The sequence below is a fragment of the Trachemys scripta genome, chromosome 14, assembly GCF_013100865.1.
Source record: "Trachemys scripta elegans isolate TJP31775 chromosome 14, CAS_Tse_1.0, whole genome shotgun sequence".
In the NCBI taxonomy this organism is placed as follows: Eukaryota; Metazoa; Chordata; order Testudines; family Emydidae; genus Trachemys; species Trachemys scripta.
Window position 1 is genome coordinate 40,732,115 of NC_048311.1, and position 15,812 is coordinate 40,747,926.

Below are 15,812 nucleotides of genomic sequence, written 5' to 3' on the forward strand. Positions count from 1 at the left end.
GGGCTGGGGGGAGCCCAGGGCCGGGCTAGCAGGGGCTGTGGGTCGGGAGTGAGGGGCACCGGCAGGGCTGTGGGGAGCTCAGGGCTGGGCTGGCAGGGGCTGCAGGTCGGGAGTGAGGGGCACCAGCAGAGCTGGAGGTGGGGAGCCCAGGGCTGGGCTAGCAGGGGCTGCGGGTCGGGAGTGAGGGGCACCAGCAGAGCTGGGGGTGGGGAGCCCAGGGCTGGGCTAGCAGGGGCTGCGGGTCAGGAGTGAGGGGCATCAGCAGAGCTGTGGGGAGCCCAGGGCTGGGATGGGGGGGGTGATGGGGAGGCCACTCCCATAATGCTCTCTGCTCTGTCTCTGTCGCAGGGATTACTGGGGACTGGAAGAACCAGCTCACCACGGCCCAGAGCGAGAATTTCGACCGGATTTACCGGGAGCAGATGCAGGGGCTGGATCTGAGCTTCCCCTGGGACCAGCCGAGCCCCCAGCCCTCCCCACCCCCCACAGAGTGCTCGGACCCCCCGCCGAGCGGCAGCTGAGACAGAAGGGAGCACGGTGCACTGGTTAGAGCAGGGGGGCTGGGAGCCAGGACTCCTGGGTTCTCTCCCCGGCTCTGGGAGGGGAGGGGGGTCTAGTGGTTAGAGCAGGGGAGCTGGGAGCCAGGACTCCTGGGTTCTCTCCCCGGCTCTGGGAGGGGGGTCTAGTGGTTAGAGCAGGGGAGCTGGGAGCCAGGACTCCTGGGTTCCAGGTTTGACAATTGAAGACAGGATTCCTCAGGGAGGTCTCTTGAGTGAGGATGGAGGCACCCCATCCCCGCCAGGATCCCTGCCCCATTCAGCCCCCACAGGGTGCAGAGGGAGCAGGGGTGGAGGGCTAGCTCAGTGCGAGGGGGGGTGTCAAGGGTCCCCCACGATCTGGCCTCCTCTGAACCTGAGAGCTGTAGTAAACAAGGAACAATAAAACTAATTTATTGCTGGGCTCCTAACGCAGTCGTTCTGTGTGTGGGGGCTGGGTGTACGGGGACTTCTCGCCTGGTGCTGGGACGCGGCCCCTCGGGGGTGGGGCGTGGGGGCTGGGTATACAGGGACCCCCTTGCCCAGCGCTGGGATGCGGCCCCTCTGGGGTGGGTTATCTGAGGACCCCTCGGTTGGTCACACTCAGGACAGCTCCCCCCTCTCTCAACGATGGGTTCAGGCTCTCAGCACACCCAGGCAGGGTCCGTCTCCCTCCAGTCACGTTGCCAGACTTTTCTTCGTGGCGTGAGGCCTGGAAACTCCCTGTTTCTTCTGTCTGGCAGCTGGCACCGTGCCCAGGCTGCCCCCGCCCCCCACAGGCTTCGGGCTGGGTTCCACTCCCCCCGCACCAGCAGTCGAAAGCAACCGAGGCACAGCCCGAGTCGTGGCCCCATCACTTTTATTGGCACAGGTCGCTGGACAGAACTGTCAACAGCAAGTCCTAATGCGTCTCCATCCATGCACGGGGGAGCGCGACTGTATCCCCACCCCCAGCACCCCCCGTCAGGGCCATACGGTGCCCCTGTCTGACCCCCCCCCCAACTGCGCCACCCTGACGCTGAGGCCCCCGATGGCAGAACCCCAGCAGATCTGCATCCACTGTGAACCCCCCAGCGTCGCTGCAGGAAGCCAGCTGCATGCTGGGGGTCCCAGCACCCCAATACCCCTGGGGGCTGAGATGCAGAGCACCCCTCCCCCCCATCTCAATGGGAACCAATTTCCCATCCCTCCCCCCACCCCGTGACTGCCCCCCCCAGTGAGATGCTAAACAGTCTGGGGGGAGAGCAGGGCTTGGGGCAGGGCCCTGTGTCAGTGGGTCAGGGAACCACAGGGGGACATGGGGGGGGATGGGGGCTAGGCCCTTCGCTGCCCTCAGGGATCACAGCGGGACAGGGATGGGTGGGGCTCCTGGACCCACAGTTCTACATCCTGACACTCCCCCCCCCCCCCCAGACCATGGCATGCCCCATCTAGGGGTACCCCCTCCCTCCATCTCAGAACATGGCGTGCCCCATCTAAGGGTACCCCTCCCCCCATCCCAGAACATGGCGTGACCCATCTAAGGGTACCCCTCCCCCCATCCCAGAACATGGTATGCCCCATCTAGGGGTACCCCCTCCCCCATCTCAGAACATGGCGTGCCCCATCTAGGGATACCCCTTTCCTTCATCCCAGAACATGGTGTGATCCCCTGCCCCCCCCAGACCCATGGGCCCATTTAGCCTAGTATCTAACCCTGGAGGGGAGAGGCCCCATTCCCTGCCCCCTGCCCAAGGCCAGCTAGCCCCCACCCTGGGGCCCCGTGTGCCATTCCTCACTTTGTCCTTCCATCCCCGGTGCTGGCTGGGCTGCTCCCCAATTCACCCTCCCCTCGGCTATTAACCAGCCCCCCCGCCCAGATCTCAACATCTAACCCCCCCGCAACAGAGGTGTGGGACGACCCCACCCAATACCCCTCCTCCTCATCTTACCCTCTTACAGGGTCTGTTCCCTTTGCCCCCCCCAGCCCTCTCCTCTGCCCCCCCACTACCCCCAATATATCTCCATGCATCCCCCCCCCCAAACTCCCAGGAGTAGATTTCAAGGACTGGCTCAGGAGATGGGTGGGGGGCGCTTTGGACCCTTTCCTTGCAACTCTGATCCAGGGGTCCCCCCACACCAGGCCCCAGGGGATCCCGCCATCCCCCCCCCCAAATCCAGCTCAGAATGCACGTCATGAGCCCTCCCCAGAGCCGCCGGCCGCACCCCCTTCCTCCTCCTCCTCCTCGTCCTCCTCCTCTGGGGTGCAGAAGGCGGAGTGGTCCTGGCTGTCGAAGCAGGAGTTGCTGAGGAAGGCCTCGGGGCGGGCGGCGGCCAGGAGCTCGGGCCGGTGCCCGCGCTGGTGCCGCAGGAGGCTGTAGGCGCGGGAGAAGAACTTGTGGCAGATGCCGCACTGGTGGGGCTTGTCCCCCTGGTGGACCTGCCGGTGGCGGGCCAGGTCGGCCAGCCGCTTGAATTCCTTCTGGCAGAGCACGCACTGGAAGGGCCGGGCGCCCGTGTGGGTGACCTGGTGCTGCTTGAGGTGGGAGAGGCGCCGGAAGCGCTTGCCACACTGGCCGCAGGGGTAGGGCAGCTCGCCCGTGTGGATCAGGAAGTGGGTGGCCAGGTCGTACTTGCTCTTGAAGGCTTTCCCGCAGACGCTGCACTCGGAGCCCTTGTGGGGCTGCTCCGGCCCGGGGGCGGCTTCCCCGTGCGCCCGCCGGTGGCTGGCCAGCTCGCCCGCCTTGCGGAAGCGCTGGCGGCAGAGCGGGCAGCCGAAGGGCAGCCCGGCCCCAGCCCCATGGCACCGGCTGTGCTGCTTGAGGTAGGAGGAGAGGCGGAAGGTCATGCCGCAGTCGGGGCAGGCAAAGGGCTTCTCGCCCGTGTGCACCCGGCGGTGGCGCGACAGGGACCAGGGGCGGGCGAAGAATTTGTGGCACACGCTGCACTGGTGTCGCTGGGCGCCGCCCAGCCCAGCCCGGCCCCGCGCCTTGAAGCACTTGTGGGCCTTCAGCTCGCCCTTGGTCTCGAAGGCCTCGTGGCAGCCCAAGCACAGCAACGTCCAGTCCGCCTGCAGCAGCACCTGCTTCTCGTCGGCTTCCTCGCCCCCGTGCCCCTCGCCTGGGGGCCCGGCCTGCTGGCGCGGCCTCTCGGCCGGCTCCGGGAAGTGCTGGCGGGCGTGGGTGCGCTGGTGGCGGGCCAGGTGGGCCGGGCGGCGGAAGGCCTTGTGGCATACCGGGCACTGGAACGGCTTCTGCCCGCCGTGGGTCAGGCCGTGCCGCGCCAGGTAGTAGGGGAATTTGAACTGCTTCCCGCACACCAGGCACTGGTGCCCACGCTTGGCACCGGAGCGGCACCGGTGGGATTTGCCGCCGGCCGGGCTCTGGGCGGGCGGGTCGCGGGGACAGCACCGGTGCTGCCGGAGGCCGTGGGCCTGGGCAAAGCGGCGCTGGCACGAGGCGCACTGGTGGGGCAGCCGGTGTGGGGGCCTGCCCGGCAGCTCTGGGGGCGGCTCCTCCTGGGGGGAGTCGGGGGGCAGCCCCGGTGTGGAGGAGGGTGGGGACTCGGGCAGCTCAGTCTCCATTGTGGGGAGCCCTGGGTGGGAAGGAAAAGATATGGGGGGGTCAGGTAGGGAGGAAGTAATGATGGGAAATGTCCCCCAACCTGGCAGTGCTTGGGTATCGGGGCTGGCACTGACAGCCAGGGGAGAGTGCCCCCTGATGACCCCCGGTCCCGCTCCCCCGCGCCCTCTGCTGAGCCCCTGCCCTGCTCCCTGCCCCCACCCTGCTCCCCGCAGCCCAGCGCCCCCTACTGACCGCCCGCCCCACTCCCCGCAGGCCAGCGCCCCCTGCTGACCTCCAGCCCCGCTCCCCGCAGCCCAGAGCCCCCTACTGACCCCCCGCCCCGCTCCCCGCAGGCCAGCGCCCCCTGCTGACCTCCGGCCCCGCTCCCCGCAGCCCAGAGCCCCCTACTGACTCCCAGCCCCACTCCCCGCAGGCCAGCGCCCCCTGCTGACCTTCGGCCACGCTCCCCGCAGCCCAGCGCCCCCTGCTGACCCCCCGCCCCGCTGCCCGCAAGATTAGGAATGGGGGGGGGCTGACTGGCCCCCAGCCCCGCCCCGTCAGTGTCACTACTACCCGGCTCACTCCCTATCCACCTCTTTAAGGGTTAATCCGCCCCCCCACCCCACGCTCTCTGCAAACCGGCTGCTGCCCCTCCCATGGGGGGCGGGGGGGGGCTGCACGTCCAGTCCCTCCCCCGCATGGAGCACTGAGCGCCTGGATCCCCTCCTCCCCCCAAACGCAGCATCCCTGGACCTGGGCCAGGGCCCCACCCCGCGAGGGCTCGCCCGGGTGTTACCTCTGCTGCCAGCTGCAGACTCCGTGCAAGGGGGGGGGCGCAGGGGGGCGATGAGTGTGTCTGTGTCGCAGCCTATCTCGTCCCCCTCAGAAACACACACTGGTGCTCACACACACTAGTGCAAATGCAGAGAGAGCAGCTGGGGGCCAGGACACCTGGGCTCTGTCCCCAGCTCTGGGAGGGAAGTGGTGGGTAGAGCAGGGGGGCTGGGAGCCAGGACTCCTGGGTTCTAGCCCCAGCTCTGGGAGGGGGGTGGGGGTCTGGTAACTTACAAGGGCAGAAGAAATACCAAAGGGGGAGTTTTAAGACATTGTGTTGAGCAAGGACCCTTGTGTAGATAAATCTCTGATAATTTTCATATGACTTTGCATTGTGCCTCTTCATATCACCTTGTAGTGGGTTTACCCACGTGTGACCTCTGTTTTCATGGGACTTTGTATCAAAGCCTCATTTAGAAACTTTGCATTGCCCTTGGTATAATATTATAGCCCCTAAGGATAGAATAAGATAGAAGAAAAATGTCTTTTTGCTAGCAGTAGAACAAGAGCTCCCCCCCCCCCAATCAATTGCCCTCTTGAATGAAGGAGGTGTGACTGAGGAAGGCATGGAAGGCAGCACCTCCAGACAGCCTCAACCATTGGAGAGGGGCTGGGAGCCAGACCCAAGGACAATAAAACATGTCAAGTGAGCTCATTAAAAACAAGGAGACATACTGACGGCCTCCAGGTTTAGAAGCCAGCACCTTCTTTTGGAAACACCCTCTTTGCAGCATTGGGACAACACCCAGAAGGAAGCAGCACAAAGGACCAATGGACACAGACACAGAGTTTGAATCTGGTGTAGATTTGCATGAGAGGGAAGCTGCTATAAAAGTGAGGTGTCTTGCAGAGGACCCCGGGTCTCGTCTGGTCAACATGGGAGCATCGATCCGGATCGGCAGAAGCCCGGCTCCACCCCCTCCCCATCTAACTCACCTGGCCAGTGCAGTTAAGGGGAGCAACTATTTGGTAACAACATCAAGACGGAGTGTGTTTGTGTGTGTGTGAGTGTAATATATATATATATCTCATATGATACAGTGTTAATGAATACATGTATTACTAATAAATGTGGCGTTTTGCCTTATTCCCCCTGAAAAGATCTGGTGCAGTACTTTAAGTACAACACTTGGGCTTGGTGACTCTGCGTCTGGGCAGCGCCCGGCCTGACGGGCTCCGATCTCACCTGGATCCACTGGGCACCACTACAAACCGCCTAACGAATGGCAGCTGGTTTCCAAAGACAGCCTGGGAAATTTAAATCCAACTGCAAAATCTGTTCCGGTGAATTAAACCCTAGAAACGTTTCAGTTACTAACAGCTTCCTGATCTTATTTATACTGAATCCACCCGGTCCCTAGCTCCGTTGGTTCAGTGATTCATTCTCCTCCCTGATAATATTCTGCACCTTATTTCTAGCCTGAATTTATCTCCCTTCACCACCTGGACACACTGTCTTTTGCTGCTCAGTGAAAGCCACCTACACCCAGTAATCTCGTCCCCCATGGAGCCTGTGATCCAATTGCCTCGTGGAGAAAGTAGCTGGATGTCATTCAGGGCAGTCTCCTGGCCTGTGTCCTGCCTTGGCTTGGAAGTATTCGGTTTTTATGGGTAAATGCCATCCCGATAAAGGTCAATTTCACTGCCCCCACGCAAAAGATTTTCATCCATAATAATCAAACCGTACAGCCAAGCAAAGGAGGCAATATGCACAGGGCCCTACCAAATTCACCGTCCACTTTGGCCAAAGTCACGGTCACAGGGTTTTAAGGGCCGTGAATTTGGTAGGGCCCTAAATATGCGGCTTGATTAAAGGCTGTTTGCTTTGTCTGTTTTGACGGGTGCTGTCGACCATTTGTGTTTTAACGGTTCTAAAGTTTTAACGGGATGAATCTCAACGTCGCCTGGCATTAAATAATTATTACCTGACCCGCCCCCATAAGTTCCTGCAACTGTGGACATGTAGAAATCGGTAAAAGTAAAATAAAAACGGCTTCAGAATAGACAGTGATGCTTTCCACCAAAACTATAAAAAAATAAAAATCAAATTGCACCCAGCCTCGTTATATCAGCAGTCGGACCAGTCCCTCGGTCCTTTGTACCTATGAATCTACACAGATAGAGCTCCATAAACCACTCTTTCGAAGGCAGATTTCCCAGACCTTCAATTCTTCTTGTAGCCCTTTTCTGAACCCTGTCCAACCCGGGCAGCGTTCGCAGCGTTGTTCAAGCTCGGATATTGGCGAGAGAAGGGGGGCGAGTTCAGATCATGCATTGGACCAACTTCTGTTGGCGAGAGAGACGAGCTGTCATGGAGTGTGGGGGAGTCAGGGCCCAGCACCTCCCTATTTCCTGTGATTCACCGTGACTCTCAGCCAGCCAGTAAAATGGAAGGTTTATTAGACGACAGGAACACAGTCCACAACAGAGCTTGTAGGTACAAACAGGACCCCTCAGTCAGGTCCCTCTGGGGGGCAGGGAGCTTAGACCCCAGCCCTGGGGCTCCCTCCGTTTCACCAGCCAGCTCCAAACTGAAACCCCCTCCAGACGTCTCCTCCACATACACACCCCCGGCTCCTCCAGCCTTTGCCCAGTTTCCGGGGCAAAAGGTGTCACCTGGCCCCAGCCCCCCTCCTGGGCTCAGGAATAGTCCCACAAATTAAGTCACACCCTGCTATCCCATCCCCAATGCAGCCAGTCCCAGTAAAACTCCCACGCAACATTCCCAGGTCAATCCGCCCCACTCCCTACTGCGTCTCATGAGCTTTTGAGCTCGTCTTCTTTGAGATCTATCAGTTAGCCAGTTTTGAACCCATTTGATAGGGGCGGTGTTGATTTTAGACAGCGCTCAGTGGTTTTTAAGCAGCGCGGCGGATGGTATTAAGCCAGACAGCACCCTAGGTGTATAACGTCAGCATGGCTATTTTACCAACCAAACCTGTATTATTTTGAAATACCTGGGCCTACAGTATCAGAGGGGTAGCCGTGTTAGTCTGAATCTGTAAAAAGCAACAGAGGGTCCTGTGGCACCTTTAAGACTAACAGCGCATTAGGCATGGGGTCCTAGTGCATACCCTCAGTGCCGACGCCAGCAGCCGAGCGCCCGAGCGGTATGCAACCGTTGGCTGTATGTCGCCGGACCGGGGGCGTCGGCCAAAGCCTGTAGCGTAGACGTGGCCATGGACCCTGGCGACAGAGGCGCCTCGGAGCCAGAAATGCAAGACAGCCAAGCAGCAGCCCGTGAGCACGGCACAGGACGTGGGAAAAGCTAGGGAGCGCGCTGTGGGGTCTGTTGTCGAGGGGCAGCACGCTTAGAAACCACTCTCGTTCGTGGTCCTCCCTGACTTTGTAAATAAACAAGATGACAGCAAACTCCATCAATTTCTACTTCCACCAGGAACGTGCCCTGCACCCTGAACTGTGACCAGCGGCTCAGGTCGAGAAGGGGTAAGGAAATCAAAATTCCTTCAGCCATGCCATGGAACAGGGGATTGGGCTGTGCCCCAGATCACCCCGTTACACAGGCAGTGTTTCTCCCAGAAGGTAACCGTAACCAAATCACCGCTCAATCTTCTTTTTGGTAAGCTAACCAGCGAGATGGTTGGTGGATCCACAACCAGATCATAATCAAGGGTAAAAAAAAAAAACGTATATCAAATGTTGTACCTAACCACGGCAATTTCATTTGAGGAGCTGCCGTTCGAACTGAAGTTGGGTTTGTTCGGAAAACCCACGCGCTGATCGGGCGATGGAAGAGCTGATCTTAGCAGCAGAGACTGAAAGAGCTCGGCGTGTTTAGCTTAAACCGCCGGACGTCGCCACCGGGCAGGGAGAAGAGGAAGCGAAGCTGCAAGACAGCATAGGCCTAACGCAAATGGGCCGTGGGTACACTTCAAAGGTGGTTTTTAACCAGGAACTGAGTGAGGTTCCGGAGCAGCCTTCCCATAGGAGAAGCAGGGGGCAAACGGCCTCTCTGGTTTGAAGATGGGTTTTGATCCGTATCCGAAAGGGGTGAACTGACTGGATTTGCTGACCCGAAGAACAAGGAGCAGACGCCCTAGGGAGTCCTGCCCAAACTTGGGGCCTGTCCCCATCCCCCACACCCTCCCCGCCAGTTTTTGGCATCCAGAAGAAATAAAAGCCGGGACTTGGTCAGGAGAGGGAGAGAGTTTTTTTATTTCCTGGTTTTTCAGTGTCGAGCTTCTCAGCAGGGGAGTTCGGGGGATTCTTTACAAACAAAGGGAGAGAAAAAAACAACACTAAACTATTTGAAACCAAAAAACGGGGATCTGGCTCTTGGGAACTAGAGTTGGCGCCACAGCAGGGTATCGCATGCCAAGGGACAGGGAAGGCCCAGTCAATCCAAAATCTGAGATTTGCTCTCTTCCCACCTCCGGCTCCGGTGTCTGTCTCCCCTCCCCTCAAAACCAGCGCCGTGTCCCTTCTGCAGCTGAGCAAAGCGTCCGCAGATCTGCACTCCTGGGAGACCTCACAATAACAAGCTGATGTGTGCGGCCCAGCGTTGAGAAGACCCTACAATAACAAGCCCTAGCGGCTGCAGCCTAGTGTCCAGCAGAGATCCCACAACTGCAAACCAGTGTGGGCAACCATGTGTTTACGAGGGACCCTACAATAATAAACCAGCATCTGCAGCACAGGAGTTTCCCTGTGGTACTGAACTGGCAATGTCTGCAAATGACCCTACAATAACAAGTGTGACCCTTGGCATTATGAGAGACCCTACAATAACCAAAGGGTGTGGAACACACAACTGAGAGACCCTACAATAACACACCAGCGTGCAATGGGAGAGAAGCATCTTTTCATAGAATATCAAAGTTGGAAGGGACCTCAGGTGGTCATTTAATCCAACCCCCTGCTCAAAGCAGGACCAATCCCGAGACAGATTTTTACCCCAGTTCCCTAATGGCCCTCTCAAGGATTGAACTCACAACTCTGGGTTTATCAGGCCAATGCTCAAAGCACTGAGCTATCCCTCCCCCCAGGATGTAGCTGGGTGAGAGGACATGTGGAAGGTTGGAGGAGGGGCGCCTGAGTGACACCCCCACATCCTGCAGTCGAAAAGACAGGCAGGGCTAGATCCAAGCTCACAGGCTTGCTGGTTCTCCAGTCACCAGTGCGGACTAGGATGTGTGTGCACGTGAAGGGGTCTTGGCCATCACTAAGGATTTGGTGTCAGCGGTGGGATCCAAGCCGACGCCTCCACACGGGCTGGATGGCAGTGTGGCAGCTGAGGCTGCCTGGGTCGGTATCGCACGGACCGCGGTGCAGGGAAGAATCTGGAGATTCCTTCTGGTCCAATTGGGTCCGAGTCTGTATGTTAAAGGCCCTGCCTAGTCTCTGGGGCAGCCTCCAGCCTCGGCCTTAAAATTCCCCCCGTGGCTCCAATATTCTGCTCTCCCTAGATGATAGATTCATAAACTGGAATAAATTGGACGTAGCTCCATTGAGTCCATGGAGCCAGACCCCCAGCTCGTGTGAACTGATGAGAGAGGGTCCCTGACAGGGGGTCACAAGGCAGAGATGGGGGCACATGGGGCAAAACCACTGAGCAGAGCAATGCAGGAAGGGATAGTGTCCAGGAGACACTATGGCCCTGGATGTATAGAGACCCCTAGTGGGGATGCTGGGCGGTGCAGGCAATAGTCTCAGTGCAGAATCCCTATATATATATATATATATATATATAAAGATATACCTATATCATAGAACTGGAAGGGACCTTGGTCATTGAGTCCAGCCCCCTGCCTTCACTAGCAGGACCAAGTACTGATTTTGCCCCAGCTCCCTAAATGGCCCCCTCAAGGACTGAACTCACAACCCTGGGTTTAGGAGGCCAATGCTCAAACCACTGAGCTATCCCTCCCCTGATAGCTCCCCCATAGAATATATTCATTCTAAGTGCCTGCTGGGTCTTCTGTCCCTTGGAAGCAAGGCAGGGCTGAAACCAACCCCCTGATAACTAGCCTAGGGCACACAGCGGTGTGAGCACTTTCAAAAGACCCTGCAATAACAGACTGGCCCACACAGTCCCAACGCCCTCTAATAACATTTCTCTGTGCAGTCCCAAGCTTATGAGGGACCGTACAATGACGAGCCAGCATACGTAGTGAGACCCTACAATAACAAACCAGCGTGTACAATGAGACCCTAGAATAACAAACCATTGTGTACAACCCAGCACTAATGAGTGATCCTGCAATAAACAAACTGGCTTGCGCTCATGAGTAACCCTACAGCAATAGATTGCCATTTGTAATTAGACCCTACAAAAACAAACCAGCATGTGCAATGAGACCTTCCAATAACAAACCGGCAGGTGCAGAGAGACCCTACAATAACAAACCGATCTGTGCAGCCCAGCGCTCATGAGTGACCCTACAATAACAAACTGACATGTGCCAGAGACCCTGCAATAACAAACCGGTGTGCGCGGCCCAACACCAAGAGGGCACCCGAGCAGAACATGCCAGCCTGTGGCTACGCCAGCAGGGAGAGCCGGAGGTGGGAGGCAGGACGCGCAGGCCGGCCAGGGCTGCCAGGAGCCCCGCCCGGCTAGTCGATGCCACGGTGCAGTTTGAGGTGGCGGGAGAGGTTGCTGAAGGTGATGAAACCCTTGTGGCAGACGCTGCACTGGAAGGGGCGCTCCCCGCTGTGGAGCAGCCGGTGCCGTTTCAGGTAGCACTCGTGCCGGAAGAACTTGCCGCACTCGGTGCACTGGTAGGGTTTCTCGCCTGTGTGCACCAGCACGTGCCGGTCCAGGTCCCGCGGGCTGCGGAAGAACTTCTCGCACTCCGTGCACTTGTAGAGCTTCTTGCCAGGGCGGGCGGGGAAAGCCCGCAGCTCCAGCCGCGGCAGCAGGTGGCGCTCCAGCTCCCCGCCAGCTGGCGGCACAGGCCCCGTCGCCACCGGCTGGGGGGCACCCTCCGGGGGCAGCAGCATGGCGTGGCTCAGCTGGTGGGACTCCAGGGGCGGCAGGGCCCTGAAGCTCATGCCACAGATGCCGCAGGCGAAGGAGGCCTCGCCCGTGTGCGCCGCCAGATGAGCGGCCAGGGCGCCGGCGTTGGCAAAGAAGGTGCCACACTCGCACTGGTACAGGCTGTCCAGGGGGCGGGTGTCCTGGGGCTTGCAGACCGGGCAGCCCGGCCCCTGCGGCTCCTGCTGCCCCGGGGCCCCCTTGCCCGCACAGCCTTGGCAGGGTAGGAGCAGCGGTCGGTCCTTGGCGTGGGTGAGTTTGTGGCGCTCCAGCAGGGAGGGGGCGTTAAAGTCGCGCTCGCAGTCGGGGCACTTGAAGGGCTTGATGTCGGTGTGAGCCAGCCAGTGCTTCCCCAGCTCGGGTGCCAGCCGGAAGTGGCGCCCGCAGGCCCCGCAGCCATAGGGGGCCGCCCGCCCCTGGCCGCACAGGCGCTCCAGGCAGCGGGTGGCACTGGGCGGCTCGGGGGCGACCCCTCCGGGGGGCGGTCGGTGCTGGCGCTTGAGGTGCCGGCCCAGGCTGCTGCGGGAGGAGAAGCGGAGCTCGCAGACGTGGCAGCAGTAGGGTTTCTCGCCCGTGTGCACCACCTGGTGGTGGAGCAGGCCGGTGGAGTCGCGGAAGCCCTTGGGGCAGACGGTGCAGCGGTAGGGGCGTTCGCCGGTGTGGCTGCGGATGTGGTTGACCAGGTTGAAGGAGTGCTTGAAGCTCTTGCTGCAGTGCGGGCACTGGAAGGGTTTGAGTTCCGTGTGCCGGGCGAAGTGGCGCCGCAGGTCCGAGCGGTACCGGAAGCTCTTGTCGCACTCGGAGCAGTGGAAGGGCACCCGGGCGCCCGCCCCATTGTCCATCAGCGGGGTTGGCGCCAGCCCGTTGGGGCTGTCCTCCGGGTCCAAGCACGGCACCATGCACTCGATGGTGCCAGGTGCTCGGCCGGGGGGCTGCCCGGGCTCCTCTGCCCAGCCGGTGCCCAGTCCCCCGGGCAGATCAGTGCCATAGCGCTCCATCCCCGCCGAGTCCCACGGATGCCTCTGGGAATCGCAAACAGGAGCCGAGTCAGTGATGCTCCCTCTAGGGGGCCCTGGCCCTGATCCCGCCCCAGGGCAGGGACTGGCTGGCTCAGGGGGGCAGGGAATGGGGCGCGGGGCTTGTCCCCTCTAGGGGGCGCTGGCCTCAATCCCTGGCTCAGGGGACTGGTAATTACCTGCAGACCGTTATAAACCCGCAGGCCTCGTTAATCTCCTGATCCCCATTGCCTGGTTCTCGGCGCCCCGGGCCAAGGAAGCAGATTAATTCCAAAGCCCTGGCTCTGCCCCTCTATTTATAACCGCTCGGGCCACCAGCCAGCGGGAACCTCCTGTGACTGGCTGGGGCAGGGCAGGACTCCTGGGTTCTCTCCCCAGCTCTGGCAGGGTAGTGGGGGGCTAGTGGTTAGAGGAGGGGGGCTGTGAGTCAGGACTCCTGGGTTCTCTCCCTGGCTCTGGCAGGGGAGTGGGGGGCTAGTGGTTAGAGGAGGGGGGCTGGGAGTCAGGACTCCTGGGTTCTCTCCCCGGCTCTAGCAGGGTAGTGGGGGCCAGTGGCCAGAGCAGGGGGGCTGGAGCCAGAGCCGGGGGTTCCCCACTCCTGGCCCCTTGTGCTCCCCCAGTCCCCGGTGGAGGGGGGGCGCCCCCCAATACTTACAGCTCCCCCTGGGCGCCGACATTTTGGCATGAGCCGGGGCTCGTCACTTCCGCCCCGGGCGGGGGGTCGCGGGTGCCGGCCCCACGGGAAGAGGGGGGCGTAGGCTGTGCCCCTCGTCGCCCCCTCCCCCACTGCCCGCCCCCAGCGCCCTGATTGGCCACAGACAGACCCAATGGGACCCTCGCTCCCCCCACAACTCCACTTCCTTCCGAGGCCCAGCCCCCTCCCGCCATCTTGGCTGTGGGCAAAGGGGTGGGGACTAGGACAGGCGCCATCTTGACTGTGGGCAGCGAAGGTGTAATCAGAGGGGTGCCATCTTGAGTGTGGGCAAGGGGATGTGTGGCGGGCAAGGCGCCATCTTTACTGTGGGCGGGGAAGTAAAACATTCCAAGAGGCTCCCTTGGAGGTGCCCTTGTGGGCCACAGGAGGGGCAGGCAGAGAGGCGCCATCTTGACTGTGGGCAAAGAGGGGAGAGGCCCAGTGCCCCAGTCCCTGCCCTGGGGCCGGAGGGGAGCCGGTGCCCCCTAGAGGGGAAAGGCCCCGAGCCCCAGTCCCTGCCCCCTCAACCAACCGCCCCCTTCCCCCCATCGTTTGAAGACAGACACAGATACTGTATTCACATCTCGTTTATCTCACGAGGGGCTGGGGTGTTCGGGGAGGGGCGGGACCCCGTCCGCACACGGGCAAGTCACTAAGGTCTCGGCTGCGCCCGCCAGGGGCCACCTGGGGTAACCTTTTCAAAATGCACCCCCTCCGTGGCCCTGCCCCCTGGCCAGGCCGGAAGCCAGAGCTGCTCAGGGAGCCCAGGCCACCGAGGGGAGCCAGACCCCCACGCGGGGCATGCTTCCCTAGGGGTCAAAGGTCACCCCCCCCCAGAGGGCTTGTGGATTCTGTCCCTCAGGCCTCCTGGGAGGGCATCCCTGGGAGTCTGCAGGGCTGGCAGGGGCCCCAGCTCAGGCCTCAAGGGTGTGGTGCAGCTGGTGGTTCTGCAGGCAGCGCGGCTGGGCATAGGCCTTGTGGCAGAGCGGGCAGCCGTGCACCTGCTGGTGGCGCCGCGGGTCACTGGACTCACGGAAAGCTTTCCCGCAGGCCGCGCGATGGTAGCGCTGCTCCCCGGTGCGGATCAGCTGGTGGCGCTGCAGGCCCGAGACCGGGGAGAAGGGCTTGGCGCAGACGCTGCACTCCAGCTCCTCCTGTGGCAGTGTCTGGCAGCGGTGCCCTGCCTGAACCATGACAAGAGGAGGAAGAGGCCTGGCCCCGGAGCCAGCCCCCCGCTGCAGCCCACCCTCCCCGAGGTGGTGCTGCTGCTGGTGCACTAGCACCCGGGCATCATGCAGGTGCTTGAACCTCTCGTGGCAGAGCGGGTTTAACACCGACAGACCCCGGTCGTCGGTGGGTGGGATCAAACCTAGGACCTTGCTTAGTGCATGAGCCTCTACTGCAGAGGTGGCCAACCTGTGTCTCTGGAGCCACATGCAGCTCTTCAGAAGTTAATAAGCGGCTCCTTGTACAGGCACCGACTCCGGGGCTGGAGCTACAGACGCCAACTTTCCAATGTGCCGGGGGGTGCTCACTGCTCAACCCCTGGCTCTGCCACAGGTCCTGCCCCCACTCCAGCCCTTCCCTCCCCCTCCCCTGCCGTGCCCTTGCTCCTCCCTCCCCCCCCCAGCTTCCTGCACGCCAAGAAACAGGGAGGGTGGCGGAGGCGCTGATCGGCGGGTGGGTGGGAGGCGCTGGGAGCCGGGGGAGCTGATTGGGGGGCTGCTGACATATTCCTGTGGCTCTTTGGCAATGTACATTGGTAAATTCCGGCTCCTTCTCAGGCTCAGGTTGGCCACCCCTGCTCTACTGCATGAACTAAAAGCCAACTGGTCATTAGCCAAGGCTGTAGAGGAAACTCGTTAATCTCTCTCTAGTTGGTCTCAGTGCCACTAGATGGGACAGAACCCCACACCCAGGAGGTGTGTGGGTTACACGGGCACGGGTAGGACCTCTCTCCCGTGTGCAGCCGCTGGTGCGTCAGCAGGTCGCTGGCGTTGGGGGCAGGCGAAGGGCCTGGTGCCCATGTGGATCCCGCCATGTTTGCACAGGTTGGAGGAGTCGCTGAAGCATTTCTTGCGGTGGCCGTGCTGGTGGAGAGGCTGCCCGGCTGGGCCCAGCTTGAGGTGCTGGGGACGGTGGGAATCTAGCACCGCCTTGTTCTCGAAGCGCTGGCCACAGAAGGAGCCGTGG

At 61.0% G+C, this 15,812-nt stretch overlaps 2 protein-coding genes across 2 annotated transcripts; both read right to left on the reverse strand.

Moving 5' to 3' along the window:
* Positions 1-2,096: 2,096 nt before the first annotated feature.
* LOC117887241 (zinc finger protein 771-like) lies at positions 2,097-4,921 on the reverse strand. Its single transcript, XM_034789599.1, has 2 exons — positions 4,875-4,921; positions 2,097-4,109 (listed from the first exon to the last, which is right to left on the reverse strand). Exon 2 carries the CDS (start codon positions 4,096-4,098, stop codon positions 2,710-2,712), a length of 1,389 nt encoding a protein of 462 aa, XP_034645490.1. The 5' UTR covers positions 4,099-4,109; positions 4,875-4,921; the 3' UTR covers positions 2,097-2,709.
* Positions 4,922-9,047: 4,126 nt separating this feature from the next.
* Positions 9,048-13,702, reverse strand: FIZ1 (FLT3 interacting zinc finger 1). Its single transcript, XM_034790415.1, has 2 exons — positions 13,581-13,702; positions 9,048-12,931 (listed from the first exon to the last, which is right to left on the reverse strand). Exons 1-2 carry the CDS (start codon positions 13,608-13,610, stop codon positions 11,489-11,491), a joined length of 1,473 nt encoding a protein of 490 aa, XP_034646306.1. The 5' UTR covers positions 13,611-13,702; the 3' UTR covers positions 9,048-11,488.
* Positions 13,703-15,812: the final 2,110 nt, after the last annotated feature.